This window comes from Mustela lutreola, chromosome 1 (genome assembly GCF_030435805.1).
Source record: "Mustela lutreola isolate mMusLut2 chromosome 1, mMusLut2.pri, whole genome shotgun sequence".
Lineage (NCBI taxonomy): Eukaryota > Metazoa > Chordata > Mammalia > Carnivora > Mustelidae > Mustela > Mustela lutreola.
Window position 1 is genome coordinate 192,214,815 of NC_081290.1, and position 12,934 is coordinate 192,227,748.

Here is a 12,934-nt window from a genome sequence, read left to right on the forward strand (position 1 = left end):
AGCTTATGCCGCCGGCTCCTGATTGGCTGGCGGCGCCTGCCGCTAGGAGCGTGTGGCTGGCTACGCCCCTCCAGGCCTCACCCGCTGGCTGACCGCCGCCGGCAGCCCAGTGGTCCCGGCTGCCTAGGACTTTGCGGAGGCCGAGCCGGCCACGGACTCTCTGGAGGTAGGGATAACGGGAGGGCGGGAGGAGGAGGCGAGATACACCGGAGCTGGACGGACGGGGAAGAGGGAGGAAGTTGGATGGGAAGCCATCAGCGCGATGCGTCCCCGGTGGGGAAGCTGTGCGGCCGGCCCTTTCCTTTCCCGCTAGGCGCGGGCGTGGGTGGGACCCGGCCTGAGGGTCAGGCTCTCCGCGGTGACCCGCACCAGGGACTGACAGGCAGCCGGGCATCCCGGAAGCCGACGCGGGCCGTGATGCGTCGAGTGCGGGGTGCAGGGGACACCGCTGGCCGGGAGACCGGAGGTGTGGGGGCTCTGTCCAGCCGGAGGAGGTTCCGGGGCGCCGAGGAGGCCCGCACGTGAAAGGAACAGGCACAGAGATCGGCGCGCAGGAAGCGAAATGCCTGATGTTGCGGAGCGCTCATCCGAGGGAGTCTGTGCCGCGAACACTAATGCTTGACTTCGAGACAGATATCCCTCGGGGTTGGAGGGATCTTTCGTTTTTAAAGGGGGAAAGAAATTAGGCTGTGACCTCCTGACCATTACAGAGCAAACTCCAGTTCCTGGATGGAGGGAGACAACAATCCACGGTTTGACAAGACTAAGAGGGAAGGGAAATGATCTGTTACGTTAGCATCGTAAAAGGAAAACATTGTGTCTACCGGCATCCGTGTTAGAGCAGAGTGGAGTTGGAAGTGGTAGAGATAGGTGAAGTTCCAAAGGTCACTAGGAAAAAAAGTTTCCAGTCTGGAAAGCTTGTGGTGGCCAGGTATTTTTAACCAAAACCTTCCAGCAGGTTACCTGTCGTTGTGCGTGCGTGTGTTCAGGTTTCTAATGATAAGCATCTAAAAAATGATGAATACATGATTCTTGATCACTCAGAGAATGCTTTTCCTATTATTATGTAATGTAATTAGCATGAGATACTCAGAATTCCCTATGTGTTTGTATACAGGTTGAGAGATAAGATAATGTAGAAGCTGAGAGAGCAGACTCTGGAATATACCCCCCCATTTGTTACTTGGTACTTGACAAATTACTTAAATACTCCTGCCCTCCGTTTCCCTTTTTTATAAAGTAGGAGTTACGGAAGTACCTGCCTGGTAGGGTTGTGAGAATTAAGCAAGGTGATTCATAAAAAATGCTTTTACATAATACCTGTTTCTCAACAAATGTTAACAATTGTGATGTATATTTTTAAAGTAAAGCCAAAGTAATAGTAGACTCAGTCATTCTAGCCTAATTGTGTTTTATTAATAACTGTACTTTATTAAAAAAAAAGTTTTCTCTGTTTCTGTGAATGTAAACTAATACAAGCATCTGTTTCAGTCAGAGATATTTAACTTAGGGTCTGTAGACCCCCAGACATAGGGGGTAAAAACACCTTAAAATCCTATGCAAAATTTTGTGAGTTGGTAGTCACTGAGAATTTAAAAAAATAAGGAGCTGAAGAGTTGAGCTCGTGATGAAGAGGCATTTGAACTTGGTTCACGTCTTGGTTTAAGAACTTGGGACTTTGAGGGGCACTTGGGTGGCTCAGCTGGTTAAGCATCCGCCTTCAGCTCAGGTCATGATCTCAGGGTGCTTGGATCAAGCCCCACATCAGGCTCCCTGCTCAGCGGAGAGTCTGTTTCTCCCTGCCTGCTGCTCCCCCTGCCTCTGTGTGTGTGTGTCTGTGTGTGTGTGTGTCTGTCTGTCTCTCTGTCAAACAAGTAAATAAATAAAATCTTAAAAAACAAACTCGGGGGACGCCTGGGTGGCTCAGTTGGTTAAGCAGCTGCCTTCGGCTCAGGTCATGATCCCAGCGTCCTGGGATCGAGTCCCACATCGGGCTCCTTGCTCAGCGGGGAGCCTGCTTCTCCCTCTGCCTCTGCCTGCCATTCTGTCTGCCTGTGCTCGCTCTCTCCCCTTCTCTCTCTCTGATAAATAAATAAAATCTTAAAAAAAAAAAAACTCGGGATTTTGTAACCCAATTGCAAGTGTTTGAGTTCCAGCCCCAGCATTTGTTTATTTGATGATCCCAAGCAGATTACTTGAATTTTTATAAAGATTTTATTTATTTGAGAAAGAGAGAAAGAGTGCGCATGCGTGAGCATGAGCAGGGTGATGGGCAGAGGGAAGAGCAAACTTCCTGCTGAGCTGGGGGCCCAACGTGGGTCTCAAGCCTGGGACTGTGGGATGCATGACCTAAGCCAAAGGCAGATGCTTAACCGGCTGAGCCACCCAGGTGCCCCAGATTACTTGAATTTCCTGTGCCCTGCTTCTTCATCCATCATACTAGTACCTCTAACACTAGTGCCGAACCCTTAGGGTTTCTTGAAAATGTTAAAGGAGGTAATATTTATGGTACCAAGTGTAGAGTAAATATTGATATTAGATATCATCCATTATTTTTAAAGGCAAAGCCAAATGACACCTTTTTCTCCCTTAGGTTAAAGTAATTTTGATTCCGCTTCAGCTCCCTAACAGCAGTAATAATAGCTCCTATTTGACTAATTTCTGTGTCAGTTGGTGCCAAAAGACTAGGGCCTTAGCCTCTAAACCTTAAAAACAGTTCTATAATGGAAATATGTTATCTCCATTTTACAGATGTGGGTCTGCATATAAACTTCAAATTTGGAGTCAGACGAGCTACCATTGCGCCACAAGGTCACTAAACTTCAAATGTGATTTGCAATTTTGAGGTCATATTGTTACTGATTTCAGAAGATTTTGTGTTAGATGTCAAAGTATAGTGGTATGAATATTTAATTACTGCATTCAACAAATAGAATTAATTGAAACCAAAATTCTAAAAACACTTAAAACTGGTTTTATTTCCCAGTATCTAAACTGTCTCTAGAATGACTGAGGCACATTTCTTCCTCCCTTCCAAGCACTGGTTTACTGTAACAGCAATTGTGACCAGGGAATGTACAAATTAACACAATTAGCGTGGTCTTCAGATAAAAGTAAAAGTAAGGAGTTTTTTTTAAAGGACTGAGACCTTTTGAAAATAATTATTTGCATCTGATATTAAATATTGAATAAAGAGTCGTCTTAGTTAATGTTTGAGTTGGTTTGGGCTGTACTGTACTGATTTAGGGGTAAGCAACACTGTAGGTAACATCCAGATTAGTCTGTAAACTCTTAACCAACCTTTAGTGGTGTCACAAAATCTTTCCCAATTGTTAGGTTGTTTCAAAAGGTTTGTTGCCTGCTATTACTTTGTGTAGTTTCTTTGTCATGTGATAGCTGTTGGCTGTCTCTACCCCTAATGGCGTCAATTTCAACTACTACAAGCTCACTTTTGAACCTCAGGTTCATATTTCTGAGTAGTCCACTGCTTATGTCTAAGAGTAAGCATAGACTTAAAGCTTATTGAAGACCCAAACTGAACCCCTCATTACTTCTGCACCCCGTCCCTGTGGCACCAAATCTGCCAGCTCTCCCAGCATTCCCTCTTTTGATGATGACATCACTGTCCACTCAGGCCAGCTAAAATCTCACAGTCATCCTAGATTTCTCCCTCGTACACATTCCAGCATTCAGTTGGTCATCAAGCCCTGTGGGTTTTTTACTTGCTAAATCTCCAGTGTACGTGCATGTGTGTTTCTCAGAGCTGCTAAGCTAGTTAGTCTACCAGAGGACCAGCCAAATTTGTCTCTCTCTCTCTCTCTCTCTCTCTCTCTCTCTCATCGGTACACATATTCCTAATGGAGTGGTTTCTATGAAATATGGGTCTGATTAGAACCTCTTTCCTGCTCAGAAACCTTTAGTATCTCCCCATTGTGTATGAGGGAAAGTCATATTCCCTAGCAAGGCAACAGAACTTTGCACAGCCTGACACGAATTTCCTTTTACCAGGTTTATACTGGAACAGTTTCCCCCCTCTCTTTCACCCCCGTCTTACTGTTTCCCACCCATCAGTGACACCCAGTGAGTCATGAATATACCATGCCTTTTTTCTATGCCTTCGCCAGTTGTTTTTTTGTTTTTTAAGATTTATTTATGTATTTATTGGGGGTGGGGCAGTCGGAGGGAGAGAATCTTCCAGCGGACTCCCTGCTGAGCACGGAGCCTGACTTGAGGCTCCATCCCATAACCCAAAAGATCATGAATGGGACCGAAACCAAGAGTTAGACACTGAACTAACTGAGCCACCCAGGCACCGTGCAAGTTGTTATTTCTATTTGAAATAGCCATCCCTAATCTTTTCTTTCTGATAATGTCCTTTAAAGCCTGAATAAAATGTCACTATGAAGCCTTCTACTATAAGCTGGGGTAGTTGTGTTTTTTAATTATGTAGAATTTGTGTCTATAGCTTTATTATAGCATTATTATTGATGTAATTGTTTGTTTCCATAGTTGCCTTACCTTTCATATGGATTTAGACTGTATCTTTTCAATATTTGTATGCTCATTACCTAGTGTAGTGCTTCATACTTATTATTTGAATGAATTAACAATGTGTAATGAAGGATATATGTCAATATCTGGTGTTTAACATTAATTAATTAAAACTTGCCATGACAGGGATGTCTGGGTGGCTCAGTCAGTTAAGTGTCTGCCTTCAGCTCAGTCCACAATCCTAGGATCTTGGGATCAAGCCCTGGGTCAGAGTTCCTCCTCAGCTGGGAGTCTGCTTCTCCCTCTGACCCTACCATCTGCTTGTGTTCTCTCTTTCCCTCTCTCAAATGAATAAATAAAAAACTCTTTTAAGGGGTACCTGGGTGACTCAGTCATGAAGCGTCTGCCTTCGGCTCAGGTCATGATCCCAGAGTCCTGGGATCGAGCCCCATATCAGGCTCCCTGCTCAGCTGGGAGCCTGCTTCTCCCTCTCCGGCTCTCCCTGCTTGTGTTCCCTCTCTCCCTATGTCTCTCTCTGTCAAATCAATAACTAAAATCTTTTTTAAAAAAATATTTTAAAAGAAAACTTTCCATGACAAAGTGAGAAAAAAAAAATGCTTGCAACTCATACCATAAACAAGGATAAACACCCTCAGTAAAGAACTTCTAGAATTTGATTTTAAGAATCTAAAAACCCAGTGGGAACATGGGCAAAGGATAAAAACAGAATTGCACAGAAAAAATATAAATTATTCTAAATATATAGAATGCTGTTCAACCTCACTCATAATAAGAAAAAGAAACCTACACCAAGATAATCATTTCTTGGCTATCAGATTAACGAATTTCCTACAATTTGATGATATTCTTAGTCTGTAAGGGTGTAGGGAACCGGGTACGATCCTACACAGCTGTGGGCTCACACAGTGGCACAGCTCCTGTGCAGAGCAACTTAGCCATATCTACCAAAGTTACCAAGCCTGTTCATCCCTGTCTTAGCTCTTCCACTTGTAGAAGTTTACACAATATTAGGTTAATCATTGTTGCGTTATTTTAAATAGCTTAAGGTAAGAATCTATCCAAATACTTATACATGGGTTAAATAAACAGCAGTGAGGTCACACAAACGAACATGGGTCCACAGTCCCTTGGCCACAGTTTCAAGGTCTGAAAAAACATGGCTTTATTTTGTTTTTTGAAGACTGGCACTCAAACTCATTTGACGGCACAGGCTTCCTCCAGCGGACTGAGGTGCCCCCTGTGTGTTGGTGCCCCTGTCACATACCCCTACCTCTGCTCTTTGCTGGGACTGTTTTATTACTTTGGGTTTCATTGCAGATGGAAATATTGTTTTTAAATAAAGATAACCCATGTGGGGGCGCCTGGGTGGCTCAGTGGGTTAAGCCTCTGCCTTTGGCTCAGGTCATGATCCCAGGGGCCTGGGATCGAGTCCCGCATTGGGCTCTCTGCTCAGCAGGGAGCCTGCTTCTCCTCATTTCTCTCTCTGTCTGTCTCTCTGCCTATTTGTGATCTCTTTCTCTGTCAAATAAATAAATAAAATCTTTTTTTTTTTTTTAAGATTTTATTTATTTATTTGTCAGAGAGAGAGAGAGAGTGAGAGCGAGCACAGGCAGACAGAGTGGAAGGCAGAGGCAGAGGGAGAAGCAGGCTCCCTGCGGAGCAAGGAGCCCGATGTGGGACTCGATCCCAGGACGCTGGGATCATGACCTGAGCCGAAGGCAGCTGCTTAACCAACTGAGCCACCCAGGCGTCCCAAATAAATAAAATCTTAAAAAAAAAAAAAAAAAAAAGATAACCCATGTGAATAACTCAATGAATGGAAGCATCCGTCATTAGGAATAACACAGACATGAAATTCTTGTAGGAGCTCCCACCTAGTGTCTGTGAGGCCTCCTACTGAAGAGGACAGCGTGGGTATTACCGACGCATGTGACTTAGAGACAGGAAAAACAGATTGCTGGAGTTTTACCCCAGTGGGGAAGCGTAAGAACTAATGAAAAACAGCCCAGGAGAGAAAATGAACATCCTAACCATCTTTGAAGTGGATTTGACCACAAGAACATAAATAAACGCCACCGATTGCTTCATTGATTGTGAAACAAGCTAGGATATGTCCTGAAGTACTGCTCTGCTGAAGGCAGATGTTTGATGATACTCAGTTTGATGATATTCTCTTACCAGCAGAGAGTATCATCAAACTGTAGGATGTTCATTAAGTCAATAGCAAAGAAATGATATTTCCATATATAGTCACACCCACTGTGTTTGAATGAGCCTCACAAAATACCTGGGCAGAAACCTTCAGGCTAATTCACTAACACATACAGGTGATTCAAGCTCCAGGCAGGCTGGACAATAGACAATTGGAAATTTTAAATTATTTCCAGACAACTCTTTTGTGCCTTCTCCTTCTCAAACTTTGAGTTACAAGTTTGCAGTTGCCAGCCCCCGATCTAGAGTATTGATTGGGGGAGGAGGAATAAGTGTATTCTAGTTCTTAATCGAAAATCTGTCTCCTTTTGTTCTGTCAATGGGAGTGGCCTTTCCTTCTGTCACAAGAACAGATAGTCCCTGAGGTGGCAGCATAGATCCATCTAGCAAATTTGTCTCTAAGTCTCAGCACTGAAGGAAAATCCTCTGAAATTGGAGTCCTTTTAGAAGAGACGTATCACTGAAACTGGTAGCCGGAGGAGGAAACATCTGAGTACCTACTTTCCTGCGTTCCACGTCTTTACCACTTGCCACGTTGCCGTAGGAGATGTTGGAAAAGAACACAAAGATGGCATTAGATCTGCACCGATGCCACTAATCAGCAGATGTTAGAAGGAAAAAAAAAACAAAAACAACCTCTGGGTCTCAGTTTCTCTGAGCTTTGCTGTCCCCATGTATAATATGAAGAGATTGGGCTAGAGATGACATTTAAGTTCCTGTTGGCTCTAAAGATGGCATTTCAGGGATTCTGGTAGCTGCAGTCTTACACTGTAAGTGCTTATTAAAGCATGAGCTTCATGTACAATTTTTCCAAAAGTTTTTTGCATGGGTAAATAATTGTTGCACCTGTTTATCCTTTAGGGGCTAAGATGGATCTTGTACTCAATGCTGCAGATTATTATTTTTTTACACCATACATCTATCCAGCCTCATGGCCTGAGGATAACATCTTTCGACAAACTATTAGTCTCCTGATTGTAACAAATCTTGGAGCTTATATCCTTTATTTCTTCTTTGCAACACTGAGCTATTATTTTGTCTATGATCATGCATTAATGAAGCATCCACAATTTTTGAAGGTAAGTGATTGTCTTACCTACTTTTTAGGTACAGTTACAGTAAAAATAATAGGTATTTGTGAGCTTTTCAGATTAAACTGGGTTATAACCATTAAATAAAATTTTTGCAGCTAGCCTCAGATACGTTAGATATTTCTGGTAGGGCTAATCCCCTCTCTCCTCTTAATTTAAACAAATAAATGAATCCAACTTTGTTGTTGTTAATTATAAGCCTGGCTGGCGTCTTCCTAGATACATAGGAATGAATTTCTTTGCTAATAAGGAGGAATCAATAAATGCACACATTTGTGTAATTGTTTTAATATCTGACTCTCAAACTGAATTACGTTTTTATTACATATCTATTTTTTTGACTAGCTGCGAGACTGTAGATTTGTTTACAGTCATTTTTTCCGCCTCCAGTTACTTGTATTTATCAATGACTCCAAGGACTGAAAAAAAAGAGAGAAAATCAAGATGGTTTGGGATGGATGTTATTTGTGAAAGAAAGGATTATTCCATAAATGGAAATGTAGCATCCAGATTTTGTGGGAAGGAGAGAAAGTTTCAGAATTTAAAGTATTTCTTACATTTGCTCTTTACAAAAGGAATGTTTTCCTTACCATACATTCCCACATGTTACCATTTTCACGGAAACAATTTGGCAACGAGCTTCCTCAGATAAAAGAGATTGTAAAAATCCAATCCAAGACAATATTATGCTGTTTTTTGTTGAACATAGATTTTGTGATTTTTAAGTACTGGCCATTTCATTTTCAGAATCAAGTCTATAGAGAGATTATATTTACTGTCCAGTCATTGCCATGGATTAGCATTCCCACGGTGTCCCTGTTCCTGCTAGAATTGAGAGGTTACAGCAAATTGTATGATGACATAGGAGAGTTTCCCAGTGGTAAGTACATAAGATGAACATCAGAGAGTGGTTTCTCTAAAGAACCAGTCTTCTTCGGGAAAAAAAAAAAAAAAAAGTTGTTTAGTTGTTTTTAATGCTCTGTTTTTATGTATTGTGCCTTGCCACATACATTCATTTCCTAATCTATCAATTTTAAAGTCTTGGTGGTAGATGGAATTGTGCCCAGGGAAGCTGAGTATGATCAGAGAGAGACCTTTGCATTCATTCACTATTCTCTTTACTGAATTCAGACTCAAGCAAAAAACCCTCAAGTAGTACATGATAATTAGAAAAAAATCAGAAAAGTCAGAGTGTTAAAATCCACTAACTTGCTACCTAGAAACTACCTCTTTTGACATATATGCCTGTCTACTCCATTATTTACACATTATTCACAAAAATGAAATCCTACCATACAAACTGGTTTGGACTTTGATTTTTTTTTGTTTTTCTTAGTAGTGTAAATGCCCATATTTTCATGTCAGTAAATATTGACATTATATAGTATATTAGTTATAGTATCACAGTTTATAGATAACCATAGTTTATTTAAATGATCCCCAATTTTTTTAGATCTTTACATTATTCCTCTTTTTTTTTTTTGCTATTATAGATAGTCCTGTAATGCCTAAATTAAATTTTTGTGAAATTCTGAAATTATTCAATGAAGACCCATCTCTAGTATCTAAATATTAGAAAGTAAGAATCGTAGTTAGTGTTTATTGAGTGTTAATATGTACCAGCTACAGTTCTAAGCTTTTCACGCGTATCAATCTGTTCCATTCCACATCAGTTCTATGACATGGGTCTTGTTAGGTTCCTTTTATAGGTGAGTAAATTAACGTACCGTAACTTGCCCAGGTCATTCAGCAGGTAAGGGGCAGATCTAGGACTGGAACCCAGGCTTGTTGGCACCAGCACACCTGCTGTCCAAGGTAGAGGTCAGATATTTAAAGGAAGGAACAAAAATACATAGTAGGGTGATGAATTGGCTAGGCCTTGAAAAGTGGATAAGATTTTGAGTAAAAATAATAAAAAGAGAAATCGTGTTCTAGGAACCCAAAACAGAACAAGTCAAGGTACAGAGGTAAGACCTCCAAGATGTGGGGAGGACACTGAGTAAACCAGCCTGCTCAGTACAGGAACAGAGGAGGCTGGAAAGATCAGAATGTGTTGGGTTATGGAGTAAATGCTAGGCTTGAGGTGCTTAGTGGAAAATAAAATCCTAAGCAGGAAGATAGTATGTAAGGATGTTTTACAAAGACTAATATGAAGGAAAAATAAGTGGTGTTACTTATGCTTGGAGATTTAAATAATAAAGATGCCTTAAGTGTATGCTTTGTCTGTCTCATAAGTGCCTTCATAGTTTAACTTCAAGTTTTTATGGGAGGGAAATGAGGAAAGCAGCAGATACCAGAGAGTTAAGGGAGATTAATTTACAATGTATCGCATTAGCCCAAACAGTTTATAGTGTTTGAGTCTAGGCTCCCATTTTATGCGCTTAGATGGACAAGTACCAAGTAAACTCTGGTCCTGGAAGCTGGATCTTGATTCTGACATACCCTGTCGTCTCTTCTAGGCTGGTTTCGCCTCATTGTTAGCGTACTGTCCTTCCTCTTCTTCACCGACATGCTGATCTACTGGATTCACAGAGGCCTTCATCATAGACTTGTGTATAAGGTAGAGTCATTTTTTTTTTTTTAAGATTTTATTTATTTATTTGACAGACAGAGATCACAAGTAGACAGAGAGGCAGGCAGAGAGAGGGGGGAAGCAGGCCCCCTGCTGAGCAGAGAGCCAGACATGGGGCTCAATCCCAGGACCCCGGGATCACGACCCGAGCCAAAGGCAGAGGCTTTAACCCACTGAGCCACCCAGGCACCCCAGGTAGAGTCATTTTTAAGGGGAAGAGAAAGAAATATACATTTCAGCAGTGTATGGTTACAAATTCTGTTTTCTAGTTTAAGATTTTATTTGAGAGAAAGAGCAAGAGAGAGAGTACGTGCACAAGCAGGGGGAGGGGCAGAGGGAGAAGCAGACTCCCCCATTGAACAGGGAGTCCAGTGCGGGGCTCAGCCCCAGGGCCCCGAGATCATGACCTGAGCTGAAGGTGGACATTTAACTGACTGAGTCGGCCAGGTGCCCCAAATTCTGTTTTGTATTTCTAAGAATTCTAATTTTTTGAATACGTGAGTAGCCACAGTCAAGACAGACACCAGGTACATTTTGTATGTGTTCTTTATGGGTCTGGACAGGCTGTGTTAAAATGTTACTGTGTTTAGGTAAAAGGGTGCATTTTATAAAGTGATTTGGGCATTTAAAGAGTTTTTTTAAATTTTTTAGTTAGGTCATTTCCACAGCATGAGCATAAAGAGCTAAGTTGAAAATTAAAGGTGGTTCTTAACTGTGTTCTTTCCTTCTGTAGCGCATACACAAACCTCATCATCTCTGGAAGATTCCGACTCCATTTGCAAGCCATGCTTTTCACCCTGTGGATGGCTTCCTTCAGAGTCTACCTTATCATATATACCCTTTTATCTTCCCGTTACACAAGGTGGTTTACTTAAGTTTGTACATTTTGGTGAATATCTGGACGATATCCATTCATGATGGCGACTTCCGTGTCCCCCAAATCTTAAGGCCATTTATTAATGGCTCAGCCCATCACACAGACCACCACATGTTCTTTGACTACAACTACGGACAGTATTTCACCTTGTGGGATAGAATTGGAGGCTCCTTCAAAAATCCTTCCTCCTTTGAAGGGAAGGGACCACTTAGTTATGTGAAGAAGATGACAGAAGAAAAGTGCAACAGCCACGCAGAAAACGGTTGTAAAAATGAAAAATTATTCAGTAGAGAGTTTACAAAGACTGAGTAGATTGTTGTCCTATTGTTAACTGTTGTGAAATATTTTTAATAGGGAAAATTAATCTACATACATAAAACCAAGAGACATAGCAAGTCAGTGGTATTCGAGGGTACTGCTGAGGAATGATCGTGATGGCAGATCAAAGAAGGAATGCTGTGAACACCGAAATTTTAACCTCATGCTTACTATACTAGGTGTTGGTCTCCAGGACAAGTGGTGTCTCTGTAGCCAGCATATCTGTAACTTGTATAGCCTCAACAACAATTTTTATGAGGATAGAGAATAAATTATTGAGAGGACTAGGCTATGTCCTTTGCCTTAATAAATCCACCCATATTCGTTAAGAAAAATACATTGTGCTTGATAATACCAAGACTAAGCATCATAACAAAGAAATAATAATATAAACGTGGTTCCTTGTTTCTGGAATGGTTCAGTCTTCAGTGTTGGTACAGTAATGACTACCTGTAGTATTTTGTTCACGTGGATACATCAGTCTGAAAAAAATGTCTGATAGAACATATTAGTGGCCTCGTAAATGACCTAGTTAATAGCAGGTTTAGTAAGATTATCATCTTCCAGTGTAGGAAGCTTATTCTCTGGGGACATTGTCAAATATTACATTTTACTGCTGGAAAAAACAAATTAGAATTAAAAAAAAAGACTGCTACTACCATGATTTAATCCAGATCTGGGATTATTTAAAGATTTTAATGGTTATTATTTTAAACCATTATTTAATAAGTATAAAAACTATGTGAACCTGAATATATTTATAAAGGGAAATTTGATGCCCAAATAATATATTTGACACTACTGCTTTTTTAATTAAATGGATGCACTGCACTTTTGATACGTTTCAAAGTTACAATCCTGTAATTTCCTATAAAAGGAAGTAATTGCCAAATATTTAGGCTGATCACTGAAGATTAGTTTTGAAATCTTATTTTCCCTCTTCTCCCTTCACTTTTTCCCCACTTCCTCTGTAAAAAGATCTAACAAATAGTTTCGTAAAGAAACGTTGTGAGTTGTAACATAAATATATTCGGAAAACGTGGTTTGGAAAGGCATTCTATAAGCTATTTATGTAAAATCAATAAAAGTTGATTATTACTATTGTTAAACTGTATCAGTTAAATATTGTAACAGCACAAAGTATTCTTTGTACAAATTCCGTGTCAATTTGAAACCACAGAATTGATATGGATTGTCAGGACTTTTTTAAATGTCCCCAAATGCTCAATGTCAAGGGGAGAAAAGAGGGGATATCACATTCTTTTTGTTTTAACAAGAGACCAGTCCTAAAATGTAATGCTTGGGATCCAGAAGAAAATATTATTTTCTGAGTTACTGTTACAGTGTTGTGCT

At 40.8% G+C, this 12,934-nt stretch overlaps 1 protein-coding gene across 2 annotated transcripts; it reads left to right on the top strand.

The window, feature by feature from the left end:
* Positions 1-42: 42 nt before the first annotated feature.
* Positions 43-12,690, top strand: SC5D (sterol-C5-desaturase). Of its 2 annotated transcripts, XM_059183471.1 has the most exons (6): positions 65-166; positions 7,077-7,493; positions 7,585-7,802; positions 8,562-8,694; positions 10,274-10,374; positions 11,120-12,690. In XM_059183471.1, exons 3-6 carry the CDS (start codon positions 7,593-7,595, stop codon positions 11,573-11,575), a joined length of 900 nt encoding a protein of 299 aa, XP_059039454.1. In that variant the 5' UTR covers positions 65-166; positions 7,077-7,493; positions 7,585-7,592; the 3' UTR covers positions 11,576-12,690. The 2 variants fall into 2 exon arrangements, with proteins under 2 accessions (XP_059039453.1, XP_059039454.1); XM_059183470.1 differs by lacking the exon at positions 7,077-7,493 and having other exon boundaries at positions 43-166.
* Positions 12,691-12,934: the final 244 nt, after the last annotated feature.

What these genes read in the sequence shown, in the direction of transcription:
- SC5D (XM_059183470.1), top strand. Translation starts at nt 7,593, where the DNA reads ATGGATCTTGTACTCAATGCTGCAGATTATTATTTTTTTACACCATAC. An exon ending in AGCATCCACAATTTTTGAAG is followed by an intron (nt 7,803 to 8,561) that starts GTAAGTGATTGT and finishes TTTCATTTTCAG; the next exon opens with AATCAAGTCTATAGAGAGAT. An exon ending in CATAGGAGAGTTTCCCAGTG is followed by an intron (nt 8,695 to 10,273) that starts GTAAGTACATAA and finishes CGTCTCTTCTAG; the next exon opens with GCTGGTTTCGCCTCATTGTT.